This window comes from Mustela lutreola, chromosome 5 (genome assembly GCF_030435805.1).
Source record: "Mustela lutreola isolate mMusLut2 chromosome 5, mMusLut2.pri, whole genome shotgun sequence".
NCBI classification, from domain to species: domain Eukaryota; kingdom Metazoa; phylum Chordata; class Mammalia; order Carnivora; family Mustelidae; genus Mustela; species Mustela lutreola.
Genome location: NC_081294.1, coordinates 78,178,667 through 78,197,591, shown reverse-complemented (window position 1 = coordinate 78,197,591; position 18,925 = coordinate 78,178,667). Strand labels below are relative to the sequence as shown.

Here is an 18,925-nt window from a genome sequence, read left to right as displayed (position 1 = left end):
CACAAGATCAAGAGTCACTGGCTCTTCCACCTAAGCCAGCCACGTGCCTCTCATTGATATATATTCTTTAGACAAAGGTCTTTTTAGATCCCCCCACTTTTTTTTTCAGTTAGCTCTGTACCTAACAGGGGGCTCAAACTCACGACCCCGAGATCAAGAATTGCATGCTCCACCACCTGAGCCAGCCAGACACCTCTTCTCTTGTCTATTTTTAAATTGAATTATTTGGGGGTACCTGGGTGGCTAAGTTGGTTGAGTAGCCAACTTTTGGTTTTGGCTGAGGTTGTGTTCCTAGGATCATGAGATAGAGTCCCAAGTTAGGTTCCATGCCAGTGCAGAGTCTACTTGTCCTTCTCTTTCTGTTCCCCACCCAGAATCCCTGTCTTTTATTGTTTTTTTTTCTTTAAGATCTATTTATTTAGAGAAAGAGTGCAAGCAAGTGGGGAAGTGCAAAGGGAGAGGGAGAGACAAACTCCACATTGAGTGCAGAGCTCCACACGGGGTTTGGCACTGGGCTCCAAACAGGACTTGATCTCATGACCCTGAAATCATGACCCTGAGATCATATCCCCAGCTGAAATCAAGAGTTGAACACTTAACCAAATGAGCTACCCACGCATGCGTTCTTATTTCTGAGTTATAACAGTTATTAATATATTCTAGATACAAGTCGCTTATCAGATGTATGATTACATGTATTTTCTCCCATTTTGCAGGTTGTCTTTTCTCTTTGTAGATAGTGCCATTTGAAGGATAGAAGTCTTAAATCTATTTTTTATTTTGTTCCTTGTATGGTATCATATATAAGAAACTATTGCCGGGGCACCTGTGTGGCTCAGTGAGTAAAGCCTCTGCCTTAGGCTCAGGTCATGATCCCAGGGTCCTGGGATCAAGCCCCGCATCGGGCTTTCTGCTCAGTGGGGAGCCTACTTCCTCCTCTCTCTCTGCCTGCCTCTCTGCCTACTTGTGATCTCTGTCTGTTAAATAAATAAATAAAATATTTAAAAAAAAAAAAAAAAAGAAAGAAAGAAAGAAACTATTGCCAAACCCAGGGTCATGAGGATTAACACCTATTTTCTTCCAAGAAGAGATGGTCTGGCGCTTACATTTAGGTTTTTGATGGATTTTGAGTTAATTTTTGTATGTGATATGAGGTAGGAGTCCAACTTCATTCTTTTGCATGAAGATATCCAGTTTTCCCAGAATCATTTGTTGAAAAGACTATTCTTCACCATTGAATTGTCTTGGCATTCTCATAAAAAATCTATTGACCCTAAGTGTGAGCGTGTATTCCTAGATTGTCAATCCTGTATGTATTTCTGAGTGCAAGTACCATACTGTCTTGATAATAATAGCTTGGAAGTGAGTTTTGAAATCAGAGACTATGAGTCTTACAACTTGGTTCTTCATTTTCAGGATTGTTTTGGCTATTCTGGGTTGGCCTCTACTGTTGTTACCCCAGGAGACAAGGCCTTGTTCACACTGCCTCTTCCAAGGTATTCATTATGTAGCCTACCATATTGATCCTCATCTTTTCCAATAGCACCTTGCAGTTTTCTTTCCCTCACTCTTCCACTCTAGCTATATGGGCCTTCTCAAACATTCTGAAGTCCTCCCTGCCTGAGGGCCTTTGCACTGATATTCCCTTGGCCAAAAATGCTTTCCTTCCACTCCCTCTGCTCTGTTCCCAAGGCTGACTTATTCTTGTCATTCAGGTTTCTGCTCAAATGTTATCTTCAACAGAGAGGCCCTTATTAACCCCAGTCTAAGGTAGTCACCCACGAAAACCTCCATCTTTATTGCATTATGCTGTATAATTGCACTTATCACTGTCTGAAATAGTCATATTTATATCATTGTATTTATTTATTTATTTTTCTGTTTCCCCCAGCCAGAGTGGAAACTTCCGGAAAGCAGAGGTCTTGTCTTATTTCACACTGAATTCCTACACATAGGAATATAATATACACTGCCTGGCATGTAATAGACATTTAAGTTATATTTATCTATTGAATGAATGAATAAATTGATCAGTCAAGTGCTGGACAGCCCCTATAGTGGGATTCAGCACTAGGAAAAGTGGTGAGAAACAGTGAACTGACCCTTACACCAGGATTATTTTCCTTGTACTCACCTTCTTCTCTCATTTTCTTCCAGTCAGCAATTCCTCCCTTCTTTTTTTCAAAGTTTCCCCCTAAATCCTCTTCCTAATATCTGTCTACATTTGAGAAGCCAATCTAGATGCATTCCTGGCTTCCCCAGTCTTTACTCTGGGTTACTCTTAGGAAAAATGACCAAAGTTGTCTCTGACCATAGTATATATGCACAAGTGCATCTTAGGTCCATTTGCAAAGATAAAAATCTTGGGAAGCGTGAGGCACTGGGCAGGGAGACAGAAGAACACAGAACTAAGGAGATAAGAACCCAGAACCTCAGAGAAAATGAGAACCTCAGGCCAAGAATCCAAGAATTCACATTATGACTAATTTTTTTAAGGTTTTATTTATTTATTTTATTTATTTGTCAGAGAGAGAGAGAGAGAGAGAGAGCGCACAAGCAGCAGACTGGCAGGAAGAGGCAGAGAGAGGCAGGAAGCAGGCTCCCCTCTGAGCAAGGAGCCCAATGTGGGACTCCATCCCAGGATTCTGGGATCATGACCCGAGCTGAAGGCAGTAGCCCAACCAACTGAGCAACCCAGGCGTCCCACATTATGACAATCTTTGATTCTAATACCCACAGAAGTTTGAAAACCATTTTCCCACATCTACAGACTGGAGAAGAGAAGACCTACATTACTGATAGGGAGAGATTTTCCCTGAGGCTTGGGAGGCTCTAATAACCCTCTATACAACCCTAGGTTTTTCATCTAGACATCTTAAAGAGTATTATAGGCATCAATTAACCCTTATAGCACCCTAAAATCTGGACTCTTGGCCCCACTTTACTGACAGAAAACTGAAGCCTATGAGTTAGAACCAGGAAAGGCATGTTTCAGGCTCATATGGTCTGGACTGAACAAGCTAAGGACTAAGTTTGAAACCAGAGCTGACCTCAGTCTTTCCCTTATGATGCTCGTTCCCAATGTGGGGACTGTAGAGCACTTAAAGTCATGTGTATGTTTACCATGTCTTAGCTGCCCACAGATGATAATTTAATTTATTTCTTATCACTCAGGTCCCAGCGTAAAAGTCACCTACTCAGAGAGGCCTCCCCCAAACATCCACCTCAAGTAATCTTCTCCCAGTCCCTGTCACATTACCCTGTTTGATTTTCTTCAGGGTACTTGTCTCAGATAATCTTACTTTTCTTTGTTGTTTCTGTCCTAGGATAAAATCCATGAAGTTAGAAACTTTATCTGATAGGACATTGTGATAGTCACTAAGTATTTGTTCAATGTTTAAATAAGAGTAAATGAAGATGTTTTCAACAATATGTAGATGCTGCTGAAATGGGTAAAATATCTAATTAGCTAAGTTTAAATTATACTTCTGGCATATATTTCTCTCAATCAATAGATAATTAGACTATAATTTTCAGAGCCTTCTTCAAAGATTTATTTATTTATGAGAGAGAACGGGGTAGGGGAGTGGCAGAGGGAGAGAGAGAATCTCCAGCAGACTCCCCACTGAGTGTGGAGACTGACTCCAGGCTCTCACAACCCTGAGATCATGACCTGAGCCGAAATCAAGGGTCAGATGCTTAACCAACTGAGCCATCCAGGCACCCCTAGGATCCTTCTTTAAGACATTAAAAAGACCTGTCAGAATTTCCACTTCTGGGGCACCTGGTTGGCTCAATTGGTGGAGCGAATAGCACTTGATCTCAGGGTCATGAGTTTGAGCCCCACATTGTGTGTAGAGATTACCTAAAAATAAAATGTTATAAAATAAAAAAGAATTTCCACTTCTGGCATTGTATAGGTTAAAATTCCTCAACAACCTTCCTGACTAAAACAACTAAAATACTAGATTAAATATAATTTTTAACTTTAGAATTCATAGATGAACTGACATACACAAGTGTTCTCTTTTAAGTGACTCTTTAATTTCACTCCGAAGTATATGCTTTCAAAAAATTCTTGTAATGGGACGCCTGGGTGGCTCAGTTGGTTAAGCAGCTGCCTTCGGCTCAGGTCATGATCCCAGCGTCCTGGGATCGAGTCCCACATCGGGCTCCTTGCTCTGCAGGGAGCCTGCTTCTCCCTATGACTCTGCCTTCCACTCTGTCTGCCTGTGCTCGCTCTCTCTCTCTCTCTGACAAATAAATAAATTTTAAAAAAAAAAATTCTTGTAATTCCAGAAGACATTTTATATACTCTTTTTACATACAGTACCTTTTTAGATTATTAGGTTGTTTCACTCTATGCAGATTACAGAAAGAAACGTAGATATGTATTGGCATGGAGAAAATATTCAACACATATCAAGTGACAAGCATGTTGTAGAACTCAATGTATAATCTCATTTTAATGAAAATATTAACATGTCCCTTGAAATAAATTTGAACAATATACACTGAAATTCGGACACTGATCATCACTGGTATGGTTTTCATTTCAAAATTATTTATTTCTGTAGTGTTTTAATATTTTGCACTAATCTCATTTATTTTTTTAAAGATTTTATTTATTTATTTGACAGACAGAGATCACAAGTAGGCAGAGAGGCAGGCGGTTGAGGGGGGAAGGAGCAGGCTCCCCACTGAGCAGAGAGCCCAATGCAGGACTTGATCCCAGGACCCTGGGACCATGACCTGAGCCGAAGGCAGAGGCTTAACCCACTGAGCCACCCAGGCACCCCATCATTTACTTTTATAATAATAAAAAAAAGGATTGTTTTTATATGTATAAAAAACTTTTTTTAAGATTTTATTTATTTATTTGAGAAAGAATAAGAGAGAGCGAGAGCATGAGAGGGGAAGTCAGAAGGAGAAGCAGACTCCCCGCAGAGCTGGGAGCCCAATGTGGGACTTGATCCTGGGACTTCAGGATCATGACGTGAGTGGAAGTCAGTTGCTTAACCAAGTGAGTCACCCAGGCACCCTGTATAAAAAACTTTTAAAAAGAGGAATAATTTTCCTGGGAAAGATTTTTCCCCCTTTTGCAAACTGAAAAGAATTCAACAGAGACCCCCGGATTCTGTAAAAGAATTTGTGAGGACAGAAAGTTCAAATTGGGAAGGGTTTCCAGGTCCCTTTAACGGGGTAGAGGATGAATGGGGTATGGTCAGTCCCCCAGGGTTACCAGAAAACCTGCTTTTTCCCTGCCATTCTCTCTCCTTTTTTATTTTTTTATTTTTTTATTTTTTATTTTTATTTATTTTTTTTTTAAGATTTTATTTATTTACTTGTCAGAGATAGAGGGAGAGAGAGCGAGTGAGCACAGGCAGACAGAGAGGCAGGCAGAGGCAGAGGGAGAAGCAGGCTCCCTGCTGAGCAAGGAGCCCGATGTGGGACTCGATCCCAGGGTGCTGGGATCATGACCTGAGCCGAAGGCAGCTGCCCAACCAATGAGCCACCCAGGCGTCCCTCTCTCTCCTTTTTTTTTTTTAAAGATTTTATTTATTTATTTGACAGAGAGAGAGAGCGCGCGCGTGCAAGTAGGCAGAGCGGCAGGCAAAGGGAGAGGGAGAAGCAGGCTCCCCACTAAGCAGAAAGCCCAATTTGGGGCTCCATCCCAGGACCCTGGGATCATGACCTGAGCCAAAGGTAGCTAGCTGCTTAACTTACTGAGCCACCCAGGTGCCCCATCCCTGCCACTCTCTACCCCTGCTCAGGAGGGTAATGGAAATCTTGGCCAGCTGCCCTCCAGTCCTGCCCCACTGGTTCCAGTCAACTGAATATCTGGCAGTTAAGCCAAAAGCCAACAATATCCAGACTTCCAAGTAACACCTGTGAACTGAGAGAAGACAGTGGGGTCAGAGTAAGTACTCAGGGGCACAGTAGATCAAAGAATAGTGCAAAGGAGCTATAGGGGATATGGAAAGCCCAGCATATCTTGTTCTGGGATAGCTGCTGAATTGCCCTCTAGAATTTTCCATTGCAAGTGATGGGGCTTCTTGGGCCCTTGAGCTTGGAAAGGCATAGATGGAAGGGTTTCTATGACCCAGAAGAGAATTCAGCTTATCAAGGAGAAAAAAACGGCAGGTTTTTGCACATGCTGCACCCTCTGCCTAGAACATTTCCCTCCACCTTATTCTGGCCATTCTTCATTTTTCTTCAAATTTCAAGTTATGGACCATTTCCTCTTCTCCAACTCCCACCACCCCACCCTCACCACCTCCAAGAAGGGTTTAGAGGCCTCTCTGCTCCCACAGCTGGTGCTTGCCTTAGCCAACACCATCCCACTCCAGCAACTCCCTGCTGATCCTTCCTGGTGGATTTTAAACTGATGAGGTCAGGGACCATGATTATCCTACTCACCGCTATATCTCTGATATCTAGATACTCCTTAAGTATAGTACTCATAAACTGTTTTGATAAATGGATTTTAAAAAATGGAAGGAATGTGTGTTTGTTTGTTTGTTTGTTTTTTAATTTTTTATTTTTTATAAACATATATTTTTATCCCCAGGGGTACAGGTCTGTGAATCAAAAAAAATAAAAATAAAAATAAAAATAAAATAAAAAGAATTTTAAAAATAATTAAAAAATAAAAGAATTCCACTAAAGGAAAAAAAAAAAAAAAAAAAAGGAAGGAATGGCAAAGAATCCCTCCACTTGTCTGGAATGTGGTTCTCAGAAGCCTAAGGGAGTGGCCTCCTGGGCAAAGGAAAGCAGCAGGGAGCTGTACCCTCACTTGGTTTCCTCCCCACTCCCTACCATACTTAGATCATTATATATCCCTTCCTCCCCAGCCCTGCAGCTCTACATCCAATTTGGCGTGAGCTTGAGCTCCCTCTAGTGGCCAGACTTCAGTGCCACAGGTAGCCAAGCACAGGTACCCTCCTTTATTTCATTCTTCCCTCCACTACTTTGGAGTTTAAGAGGAACTGCAACGTGAAGAGAAACCTCCAGCACACTGGAGGTTTCCCAGGTCTGACCCCCACGTTCCCATCCTCGACCCCAGGGGCACTTCCTTCATATCCTTACCTCATGCTCAGGTTCCTGGAGTCTATTGCCAAACTCCTACTCCAGCTAATTCACAGAGATATTAATTTCTGGAGCCCTCGGCTGATACATCAGCTCTGACTGCAAAAGAAAGATCCCAAGATGAGTTGGGAATAGACAGAGCAGAGAGAAAGGGACCCAGAAAGAGAAAGGATATACACCCACACTGAGACAAAGATCATGGTTGGAAAAGACCACCAGAGCTGTCCCCAGATCTTTCAACCCAGACGGACTCATAAACCAGGGCCCCTTCCCTCTAAAGAAAGATTTCCCTGACCCTTTCAGTGTACCTGTGTCAGTGAGGACCTAAGGGGAATGACTGTGTTGATCAGATCTTCAGGTTTAATAGAAAGATTAGACTTTAGGGATGACTCCTGTACAAAAGCGCTCTCCCCGCCCCTGCCCGCTTCTCCTGAGAGGGCCCATCTGGGGCTCACATCTTCACTGTCACCACTGAGTGAATATTCTGGCTCCAGCCCTTTCTCAGGGATGCTCCTTTCCTTCTCTGGCATCAGCTCATCCAGCCAAAGGAGTTCCTGCGGTGAGAAGACCCTCTCCAGTGCCTTTCTGACCCCCACCAGGCCCAGCAACTGCAGGGTTAGAAACAAGGTCCAGGGCTGTCAGCGAAAGCAGCGAAACATGAGCAGCAGTAGCACGCATTGAGCACTTCCTATCTCCTACGCATCGTGTATTGCTTCACTTAATGCTGACACATTCCTACAAGATGGATATAATTGCTCCCATTGTATAGAGAAAGAAACTGAGGCCCTGAGAGTTTAGAAACTTCCCAGAGGGGTGCCTGGGTGGCTGAGTTGTTAGGCGTTTGCCTTCGGCTTGGGTTATGATCCCAGGGTCCTAGGATCAAGCCCCAACTTGGGATCCCTGCTCAGCTAGGAGTCTGCTTCTCCCTCTCCCACTCCCCCTGCTGTATTCCCCTCCCCAGCTGTCAAATAAATAAAATCTTTTTAAAATTTAAAAAAAAAAAAAACCCTTTCTAGAAGCCACATAGCCAGGATATGGTAATCAGATTGGCCCTACTAGGAAGCCCAGGGTTCTTAACTTCCTCAGGGAATAAGGATAAGACCAGAAACCACCAGTGTCATCTCCTCACTGAGTAACGGAATCGCCAGTATTGCCTCTCCCAGGGACTCCGTTTGTGGTGTTTTGTTTTGTTTTTTCTTCATATCTCTGTCTGTGGTTGAACTCAAAGAGGTTGGAAATGGAGTTAAATCAGGTGTCCCAGGGTTAGCCTATCTGTGGTATCTCTCAGCTACCTTTCTCTGTCCTAAGATTCCCAACCAGGCAGAGCCAGGGCAAGTGAGAAGGGGAGAATCTTCCTCCTGTGGAGGCTTTGGCCACCCTTGCAGACTCAGAGTCTCCCTGGATCCCTAGGACACTACCCAACCCAGCCCCAAGTCACCATGAGGGGGAAGATGATGGCTGCAGGGGTAGACTTGATTATCCAAAGCAGACCCAGGCAGGCAAGCTGGATGGCTGTGAAGAGGTGGACTCTGCTCAGAGGTACATGCCGCAAGAGCAGGAGGTCTGGCTGTTGTTTTGCTGGCATAAATAATAGCTGTACCCTCTTTGTGAACTAGGGGAACAAGAGGAAGAGGAAAGCTGGATACTCAGCCTGGGTGTCACTATTAGCTATCCAAGCCTAGCATGAGGGGGAAGCCAGAAGACTGCCTTGGCACCCTCCCCATTCAGAGCAGGGCAGCAGAGTCCTATGCCCAGAAGAGTCCAGAAAAGAGGATAGGAGAGGACTTGGCAAGTATAGGCAGGAGATAGCAGCAGGAAACAAGAGGAAGAGTGGGATTGCATGGTACATATAATGAGCTCACCTGAATGCTGCTAATTGCTGCCACCCCCATGTACAAGAAGATGCCATAGAGCACAGGCATTGGGATGAACTGGTAGGAAGAAGCAGAGAGCTGGCAAAGGAGTTCACTTCTGCAAGCTGCCCAGATCCCCCCCTCCTTCACTTAGGCTCCAACCCCAGCCTCCAGCATCCACATCTAAGCCTACCCAGCTCTTTCTGTTCTTTTCTGACTTTGCATGCCTGATACTGAATCTTCAAGACAGTCGGAGGAGCTAAATTCTTTAACTGTCTCCATTTTACAAAAGGGGGAATTGGATTTCAGAGAGTCTCAGCGAACTTCTCTACTATCTGGCCTACTTCTCCAGTCTTATCTATCATGTTTTTCTCTGCTCTCTCTGTTCTTGCTCTATGGCTTCCTTTCCTTCCCTCTACATGCCCAAGTGTGTTTCCTCCCCCTTGCAAGCCCTTTGCTTTGCTTTGCTATTTCCCTCCACCTAAAATGCCCTTTCTTGACTTTCTTCTTACTACTCAGGCTGCTTACTACTCATCTCTTGACATCCCAGGAGGGTGTGACCTTTCAATCTAAAGTAGACCCCTTGCACTCTTAATCACCTTACCCTCTTATATTTTTCTTTAGGAGTAGTCACTATCTGAAATCATCCTATTTTATTAATTTTTTTTCATGGGTCTTTTCTCACCAGACTGCAAGCAGTGGATGGTCTGTTTTGATCACTACTGTTATCCCCAGTCTTTGGAACAGTGCCTGGCATATGGTTTATACTCAGTAAATATCTGCTGAATGAGAGTCACCTAGGTAGTAAGCAGTTGATCTGGTCCATCTGGCTCTTTCAACTACTCTGCTCTACCCAGCTCCATGACCTTTCCCTCCCCAAACCTCTCCTCACTAATGACTCTTGTATGCCATTCTCCATGCCCTCGATTGCTTTGCTGCCTTGGCTTGTTGAACATTTCTGTGATTACGTGTTACTTAATTTTTGTTCACGTGTGTATGTTACTAATAGGGGCTTAGCTCCATATCTCTTTTCAATACTCCTGCCCCTTCCTGTGCACTGCCCCCTTCTCCCAAGTGTCTAGCAGAGCCTTACACATGGCAGGTATTCTACAAATACTTGGTAGGAGAGAAGGGAAGTGGTTTTGCCTCAAGGTTTTTCTGGGGTGTGATGATCACACTCTCCATTTAAGGTCAGTTGGGAGGCTGGAGCCAGGGTACCATCCCACTTGGGCCACAGAGGATGGAGGCATGCCCACACCCCTGCTCCACTGGGTAGAAAGCCCCTGGGTGAGAGGTTGAGTTCTCAGATGAACCTGAGAAACTAGCTCCCTTGGTGATCTTTTGTAAGCTACTTAACCTCTTCGACCTTCACCTTCCTCATTTGTGAAGTACGGATGCCTCTCAGGATTCATGTGAGGACCAGATGAGGCCCACTGTGGAGAAAACAATGCAGTGCCTGGTGCCCAGTAAGTATTTAGCCAGTGTCGGTTCTTGCTTTATTTATTATTAGTGCTGCCCTGCCTGCACCCCCCACCCCACCTAACAGAGGTACCTTGAGTACAGGTGCCAGGAAGATGGAAGTTCCTGTGAGGATGAACACCACCAGGCCTGTCAGCCTCTGCTCCCTGTGTGGAGGGGGAAGGGTTAGCTGGGTTCTGGGGGAGCCCCCAAGGTGCCAGGCCCTGAGACATGGACCAGATACTACTAGAGGCACTGGCAGGAGGGAAGTGGAGGGACCCCACCCCGGCAGTCACCTAGGCACGGTGTGCAAAACTGGTGGAGAGGAACAGGCAGGGCACTTCAGTTCAGGTGTCCCAGGCCTCTCCATCAGCTCAAGCTCATAGGTTTTTATTTTTATTTTGATGGAAATTTAGCAGTTTTTACAGGCCATAAAAACTTTTCTTTCCCAGTTTCAAAGTTATTTTTGTATACTTTTGACACATTGTGTTTCCAGTAGTTACAAATTGTTTTTGTGATGGTAACTCTGTAACATCAATGAGGTACTCCTACGCTGAGGGCAGGGGGAATTAGCGGGCCTCACCCAGCCCTGGCTGCCTCTGCCTTCACAGCCAGGAGGATCCTCTCAAGGGCCCTTCCTATCCCATGGCCAAAGGAGAATGGGGGAAGATCTGACAGAACCCATCTCAGCCCAGAACCCATTTGTTCACCCCACTGCAGTGTTCACGAGCAGTGAGAGCCCTCTGGAGTCACCAGCTTCGAATTTAAGCTGTCCGGATAACTGCTTCATTTCCCACCATATCACCTTACTGACCACCTCTCACTCTCACCTCCTGAATACTGGCCTCACCTGATCCCCAGGAAGCTGCGGGGCTCCCCCAGGGCACAGGCTCTGCTTTCTCTCCGAAGACTGTCCATGTGGGCCAGGGAGATGACCGTGGCGGAGACATACCAGGGGAGTCCCAGCGCTGACGTGAGCACCATCAGTGCAGCCACACAGAAGAGATCCAGGTGGAAGCCAGCACCCTTCTGCACGTAGTAGTGGAGCATTGAGGGAGAAACTAAGCCAGACCTGGGCTCTCTGCCCTCTGGAGTGGGAGAGGGAGGTCCTGGACCCCTCCTGGTGTTTCTGTCCCTTGGGCTAGGGGCCTAGGGTCTCACCTGGCAGGCCTTACCCGCAGCTTATATTCAGCACGGTTAAGGATGACTGCTGTGATCTGCTGGTCCATGAAGATGAGGATAGACAGCAGCAGGGCAGGTAAGGCTGCTGCCACACTCAGCCACCAGGGGTTGGTTCCAAAAGGTGATACCAGCCAGCCACGCCCAGGAAGTGTGGGCTGGGAGAGGGTGTTCACAGACAAGTTAGAGAGGGTCTCCCAGAAGTACCTCATCTATACACCCCAGCGTTGGCATTCTTCCATTAGCCCCCATTCTAAGACGGAGATGGTAGGTAGGAGCAGTATGTGTATGCACAGCTGGTTCAAAGCCTCCCAGTGTCTTAAAAGAGGGCAGTAGGAGCAGGACCACCCTAAGGGTTGGGCTGGAGCCAGGGGCTCTGCACTTGGGTTCTCAGGGGCCCTCCTGCCCTGCAAGAGGAGGAGATGGAGGGTGAGACCTGCCCACACTACTTGATGTACAGCACCCTCCTCCCTAAGCACCATCCCCAGTCCCCAACCAGGGTGGAGCTACTCAGGCTCAGACCTGCCTTGATCTGGGGCAGGGGCAGGGCAGGGTGTGTCTGCGTCTGCTCTTATTATAAGCATCTCTGTGGGGGAGGGGACCCCAGTTACCAGCTCAGATTCTGAGCCCCTGAGGCTACCCCAGTTGGAGTCCCCCTGTTCTGTCCTGGGGGAACCTGGAGAGGAGGTCTCCAAATACACAGGCAAAGTCTAAGTGCTAAGTCAGTGCTAAGCCTTGTCCTGTGCATTGTCCTGTGCCCTTGGTAGGGAGCTCCAGCTTTACCAGATCAGAGCCGGCAGCTGGGAGTGGGGGGTGGGGGGCGGCAAAGAAGAGAGTGGGGAGTAGTGGAGAGGGTAGGGCCAACCTATGACAACAATAAGTAACATTTATTAAGGTCTTGGTATGTGCCCGTCCCTGCACTGTGGTAAAATGCTTTACACTCATCTTCTGTGAAGCTCAAGACAACTTATAGAGTAGAAGCCATTGTTATTTATTATTTCCATTTTATAGATGCATAAATTGAGGCTCATTGATGAGAGATGTGAGTTAATTTGCCTAAGGTTGTACAGCTAGGAAGTGGCAGAACAGGATCTCAAACCCAGGGCTGGCTGAGGAGAACCCATCTTCTTAACCCTTAATTTATAATAATAGCTGCCATGTATTCTGTCCCACTGTGTCAGCAGTAGTGCCTCATTAATCCTCACAGCAACTCTGTGAGGTCATTATTACTAGCCTTTCTATTTTATAAGCGAGGAAATGGAAGCTCAGAGGAAGAGAAGCATGGGATCTATGCATTTCCTCCTCCAAGGTCCTGTCTGCTGGCCCTGCTCTCCCCTCTGTCTTATACTCCCAGCTCTCACCTTGAACTCACTGGGCACCGTGAGCTTTGGTGTGGCCAGACCCAGGAAGGAATCAAGGCCACAGCCCAGCAGCATGGCCAGGACTGAGGAGAAGTCACCGAGCACTTTGCGCACCTGGCCACACAGTGAACACTCAGTCAGATTCAGGCCCGCCACCCGCTTCCTTCTTCACCCTTTCCCATGCATATACAGGGCCCACAAAAAGAGAGGTAACACTCACCCCAGAGGGGAAGAAGCGGCTTGTCTTTACATGCTTGAGGGCCATGGCCAAGAGGAAGGAGGTAAGAAAGAGGAGGAGGGAGAAGAAGGCGATGTCTGGGACTGCATGACAGCTGGGGCCACGAGGGCGGCCTCCCCGCCGGGCACACTCAGGTGGGGGCAGCAAGGAGGCATTGACCAAGCCTAGGTCCTATATGGAGGGTGTTGTCAGGGATGAGGTTATAGGTGGTGAAATAAAAATTGACACTCACTCAGACAGGAGGGGCCCAGGATAAGAGGTCTCCAGCCACAGCACAGGTCTGGGCCTCTATGACCTATGAGGTTTGCCTAGCCTGTGGGGTGGGAAAAGCCAGGAACCACTGACTTCTTTGACTCCCAGCCTTTCTCTCCAGGCCCTCCCAGGAATAGGCCCTCACCAGACTTGAGATGTCATCTCTGTCTTTTGGCTCTGTCCTCATCCACTGAGACTCATTTCCTGGGAAGCAGAGAACAATTTGGGTATATGCCCCTCCCCTGAGAACCGTCTCCAATCCCTCAGAAGTCTAATCTCATGGGCCAAGTGAACCAGAAAGTTCTTAGTTCTGACTCCTCCGTCTGCTGACTCCAATCACTACCAAGTCTGTGCTCCTCAGAACGTTGCCTGGTCCCTTCAAATTCCTCACCTATCTGTATCCCTGATACCCAGCACAGGACTGGCCATAGAGGACACCTAGCAAAATGTTTGCTTAATGGATGAGTCCACCATCTATGGGTTTCTACCAGGACAAGAACTGGTTTTGTTCATGCCCAGCAGAGTCTGGCACACTTGAGAGGACATCTTGTCTCCATCCCTGCTGTTTCCTTCCACATGGAGGTATTTGTGCCAAAGTAATATGCTGGGCCACTCTCCCCCTGAGTTGGTCACTCAGACTGGGGAAAGAGCAGTGATTTGTTTGACTGGTGAGTTTGAGAGAAGAAGCCGGGCATGCCTCTCTCTGTTCCCTCCTCTCCTCGCTCTTGGGAATAAGCTGCCTGCACTGTGCATGCATTTAGCTCTGCTCCTTTGGGGCAAAACAGTCCCTGTCCAGTGCAGACATGACTGAGTGCGTAAACCTATCTAATTTCGGTTTCATTGTTAGGAAGCCCATTCCTCCATAGACGTAAGCATGTTCTTCAATCGACATTGTCAGAAAGAAAAAAACAATATTGGGCCTGCTCTGTTACTTCTCAATTGATTCAAAACCAGAGTGGGGAAAAGTGCTGCTGGGTTTTGGGTAGGTATTCAGGAACCTGCTGAACTTAACAAGGGGGGACAGCAAGAGGACAAACCCTCCCCCTCCTGCATCCTTCCCCATCTTGCCAAACTCCCTGTTTCCCTCACCCACCTCCCAGGTCTGGGTACTGGCAAAAGCAGCCATAGGCAGGATACCCAGGGCGCTGGATGGGATAGGCACTGGTCAAGCTCAGCATTTTGCCCACAGCATCGTAGATGAAGATGAGGCTGATGAGGGCACAGAAGCCTTCTTCGGTGAAGCGGGTAAAGTAGCGTACCAGCACGCTGGCCTCTGTGGCCACCAGTGCCAGGCAAAATGTGGCCACCCAGATGCCCACCCACAGGCGGAAAGGTAGGTAGTCCAGGTTGTAATCTCTGGTGGGGGCAGGAGGGGTAACACAGACAGGAATTGGCAGAGCTGCTCTGCTCTCCACTTAACCCAGGTTAGGTGCCCCTGGAGCCAGACAGTTTCCACCCTCCTCTACTGACCCAGCCAGGACCAGGCTGAGAATGTGGCTCATGAGGGTCTGGTGATAGCTGGGGTATTCTCCTACCTACTGAAGGAGAAGAGCAGGCGCTCGAAGACCAGCACTGGCCCCGTGCTGCTGAGGATGGTGAGGGGCTGGCCAGCCATCAGGCAAAAGGCAGCTCCAGCCACTGCAGTGCCCAGGAAACTTTCCAGCACCCCCTAGAAGCCAGCAGGGAGCCTCGTCCGCACAGGACACTGGAGTCCTCAGCACAGCAACCCAAGTTTCCAGGGAAGCCCACCCATCATCCCAGGGAGGGTTAAAGGGCATGGCTGGCAGAATACCACAACTTGTGCCTGCCTCCCTCACGCCTCCTCACTCACCTGAGCACCACTGGTGGCTTCCCCCAGCAGTCCCCCAAAAGTGATGGCATTAGTGACAGTGGCCAAGTAAATGTAGAGCACAGCTGAGAAGCACTGGGGATGTAGCGCGTCCAAGAAGTCGCTGGGGTACCATGAGGCCTTCCGGCGCACATCCTGGATGAGGCCCCCAAAAAGCCTCCCACCCATGGTTTGTCAGTTACGCAGGTGGCCCCACCCCACGCCCCATCCCTGCTACTTTTCCTGGGACTGGGTGAGCCCCTCCACAGTGAGCATATGCCTCTAAGCCCCTGTGACCCTTCTTCCCTCCCAGGACGCTTACCCTACTCTCACCCCAGCTCACCTCACCTGCCTGTCCGCTGTAACTCTGGGCTGTGCAGCTGTGGCTGGTGGCCATACCTGTCCTCAGCCGGGGCCCCATGCTGGGCAGAGGGGCCCTGGACCTCCTTCAGTTGTGAGAGGATCCTGGAGAATGGGAACTCAGGTTGCCTGAGGATCTCCAACCCTAACATGACTGGGCACCCTGCCCCCTGGTGGTTGCTCATGTCTCTGCCAGCAGGCTTGGAATCCAAAGATGACTTTCTACCCCTTTCCTGGAATCCCCTACCTTCCACCACAGTGGGAAGTTCCCCATCCCCATACCTTTTGTGCTGGGAAGGCAGACATTTCGGTGGGGCAATCCGGGCTGTCGGGTCCCACCGACCTGGAGGGAGCACTGTCACCTCCTCTAGGAAGGCATCCAAGGCTGCCAGAAGGTCGTGAAGGTTGCTGGCCCGACGAACTGACCACTGGAATTGCTAGGGATAGCGGCACAGAGGGGCCCTAAATGGAGATCTGGACCCTTACGTGCATTTTCACAGTCTCTAAGCTAGACCCAAGTCAGATAGGCAGACACGTCTCAAGCATTCATTCATTGATGCATGCATGCAGTCAGTACCTGTTGGCTGCCTACTGTGTGCCAGCACTGTGCTAGATAAGGGGACTCCAGCGCTAGCAAAGGAAACTTCAGTCCTCATTCTTATGGACACAAAACCATACTCTGCCTCGCTGCTGTATTCTGTCACACATCTAGAGTCCACACATGCACATTCACTGACACAAGTCTGTGTGGGCACGTGCACACACGTACACATACACACACACACACATACACACCCCTGCCCAGCTCACCGGGTCACTGAGGAGGATGGCCATTGCTCGGCCAATCTCATGGTAGCCCTTTCCCAGTGTAGAAGGACCAAGGAGGAGGCAGAAAAATCTGAAGAAGGAACCAGGCCCCAGAAATATCAAAGGCAGCTCTCCCATAAGGCAGCCCTGATCTCTGCCCTCGCTACCAGCCCCCATATGTACACTCCTGTGCACACCTACTTTGCAGCCCTGACCACTACCCCCTCCACAGACCCCTGAGCACCATCCTGCACTCACCCCCAAAAGAACTGGACCAGAGACCTCCAAATCCCCTCCCCAGTAAAGATCCCTCTTCTGGTCTCCAGAACCCTCCACTTTCATCAGCCTTACCTGCTGGGGAGAGGAACCTCAGTGAGGGGTCCCAGCACCACTGGATCCCGCAGTCGCACAAAGGCCCCCAGGGGCTGCACCAGGAAACCCAACTCTCCTGCCAGCACAGCCCCGGCCTCAGACCCTGGAGGCAGCTTCCTTCTCAGGGGGTTCTGACGCTGGTTGGGGGTTCAAGGAGACACGAAGGACAAGAGCTCATTTGGAGAGATGGGTGTTGGCAAAATATTGATTGATAATGAAGCAAGTGGAGGGTGAACTTCTGTTCATCCCTGACCCCTCTCCCAGCCCTGCCCAAGGAAGGGCCACAAACCTGTTCCTTCAGTGGGGCTTCCTCACTGTGAGAAGCCTCTCTTGGATGGGCAGACCCTTCAAAACAGGATTAGGCAGTGACTAAGAGCATGGGCTTTGGAGGTAGAGGCAGCAGGGCTTCCTGACAAGCTTTCCCTCTGACAAACGATGAAAACTGGAGCTTCCCTCTCTGAGCCTCAGCTTTCTTATCACTAAAATGGGGCTGATTGGGGTACTACCTCACATGATGGCTGTGGCGATTAAATGAGATACTACACATAAAACTCCTGGCACGATGCCTACCAACAACAACACTTACCAGAACTCTGGCCCCTCCATTTTTCCCCCTCACCATTACCTCCACTTCTTCTCACCCATGAGACCCAAGTTGAGGTATAAGCCAAGGCTAGGCTGGTCTTGGTCCAGGAAGGGGGCAGAGGGATTAGGGCTTTTGGTGCTGGGCTCAAAGACAGTCCTCTCACCCTGGCAGGGCCTGGTGCCTGTGGGCTGGATGAGGTGCTGGGGTCTCTGCAGCAGCAAGGCCTGTAGCTGCCCTCTCAGCTCTGGGCTCAGCGAGTCCACTCTGGTCACCTGTTCTGAAGAACAGAGGTGGAGCTCCAACCTTTTCCTGAGAGCTCCCTGCCCCAAAAATCTTTCCCTTTCCCCTCTGCCCAGGTCCCTTTCCATTCCGGAAACTTGCTCCTCTACTCTATTCTTCCATCCCCACCCCCTACCCCCACAGTGATGGAGAAAGCTAATCCCTAGGGTGGGGTGGGGTGGGGTGAGCTCTGGAAAGTTATGAAATTTGCAGGGGAAGTCCTGGGGAAATGGCATAGTTGCCCAGGCCCTCCCTGCAAAGGCTCCCCACGTACCCACGAGCTCCAGGAAGCTCTGAGCTGGACAGTCCAGCAGCACAAGGCCCTCGGCAAGTAGGCTGCGGAGCTTCTGAAGGCTGGGCAGTGCCAGTGTGGGCACGTGAGGAACACTCCACCGGCCTGCACCCACCTCCAGCTTCTCCTCAAACAGCACCCACCTGCGGTGGAAAGGAGTGGACTGTTATCGAGGCCAACTCTCCCAGGTGCAGGAGGGAGCACACAGGAGAGGCAGGGATGGTAGGGCCATGGAGGAGTCCTGGGCCCAGTGGTGCAAAGTATGCCTCTTCCTAGGCATTCTCCCCTCACCTAGGGGAACTCACAATATACTGCATTGAAAGCCAAGCATCGTGAAGGGTGAGGGCCTGAACTGGAGAACACAGAGAGGAACTCCTGATTGGGGGTTAGAGCACCTCCTCACACAGGAGAAGCTACGGGTCATGGAGGAGTCCCCAGCTGGGGAAAGGGAAAGAACCCTTAAAACTGCCCTGGGTCCGACTCACCTGCCTGTCTCTCTCCACTCCAGGGCCTGGGGCCAGCCCAGAAGCTCATTCAGCTGAATGAAGAGCAGAGGGTCCTTGGGTACTCCCAGCTCCCCTCTGTCTGTGTCAGAGGGGCTGTCAGGGCTGGGGCCAGAGCCAGTGCCATTGTCCAGCTCTCCCGTGGGCACATTTTCACAAGCACTGGAGACCTCAAACTCCTCCTGGCCTGGTAGCTTCATCTTGGGGAGGCCTGCACAGACTCTTAGGGAGCAGTGCCGTTCTAAGTTTTGAATCCAGAGGCCCTCCAGCTGGCTGCATTTATAATGCACTCCCCCACCCCCCACCCCCACAGAAGCAGCACAACGCAAACAGAGCAAGGCCTGCTGACTCCAGAGCCAACCAGATCATTCCCTTTCCCACTTGCTCTCCCCAGCCCTGGCTGCCTGCGAGCATTTTTAAGGCTAACCTGATCCTTCCCAGGCTCTTCAGAAATGCTCAGCCTGGGGC

The 18,925-nt window shown here is 48.9% G+C and overlaps 1 protein-coding gene across 6 annotated transcripts; it reads right to left on the bottom strand.

Annotated features, from left to right (window-relative positions):
- Nucleotides 1-5,563: 5,563 nt before the first annotated feature.
- On the bottom strand, nucleotides 5,564-18,695 carry SLC4A9 (solute carrier family 4 member 9). 6 transcript variants are annotated; one of them, XM_059174765.1, is made up of 22 exons: nucleotides 18,440-18,695; nucleotides 17,937-18,097; nucleotides 17,547-17,660; nucleotides 17,087-17,142; nucleotides 16,777-16,934; nucleotides 16,429-16,516; nucleotides 15,901-16,055; nucleotides 15,607-15,723; nucleotides 15,262-15,436; nucleotides 14,966-15,099; nucleotides 14,524-14,786; nucleotides 13,576-13,634; nucleotides 13,161-13,349; nucleotides 12,941-13,054; nucleotides 11,576-11,737; nucleotides 11,251-11,429; nucleotides 10,495-10,567; nucleotides 8,952-9,020; nucleotides 8,528-8,701; nucleotides 7,545-7,697; nucleotides 7,090-7,188; nucleotides 5,564-5,896 (listed from the first exon to the last, which is right to left on the bottom strand). In XM_059174765.1, exons 1-21 carry the CDS (start codon nucleotides 18,655-18,657, stop codon nucleotides 7,135-7,137), a joined length of 2,865 nt encoding a protein of 954 aa, XP_059030748.1. In that variant the 5' UTR covers nucleotides 18,658-18,695; the 3' UTR covers nucleotides 5,564-5,896; nucleotides 7,090-7,134. The 6 variants fall into 6 exon arrangements, with proteins under 6 accessions (XP_059030748.1, XP_059030749.1, XP_059030751.1 ...); XM_059174766.1 differs by having other exon boundaries at nucleotides 15,658-15,723; XM_059174768.1 differs by having other exon boundaries at nucleotides 17,547-17,655; nucleotides 18,440-18,586.
- Nucleotides 18,696-18,925: the final 230 nt, after the last annotated feature.

What these genes read in the sequence shown, in the direction of transcription:
- SLC4A9 (XM_059174765.1), bottom strand. Translation starts at nt 18,657, where the DNA reads ATGAAGCTACCAGGCCAGGAGGAGTTTGAGGTCTCCAGTGCTTGTGAA. An exon ending in CGGTGCCCAGTGAGTTCAAG is followed by an intron (nt 11,738 to 12,940) that starts GTGAGAGCTGGG and finishes ACCCTCTCCCAG; the next exon opens with CCCACACTTCCTGGGCGTGG. An exon ending in CCATCATCTTCCCCCTCATG is followed by an intron (nt 7,698 to 8,527) that starts GTGACTTGGGGC and finishes CTAACCCTGCAG; the next exon opens with TTGCTGGGCCTGGTGGGGGT.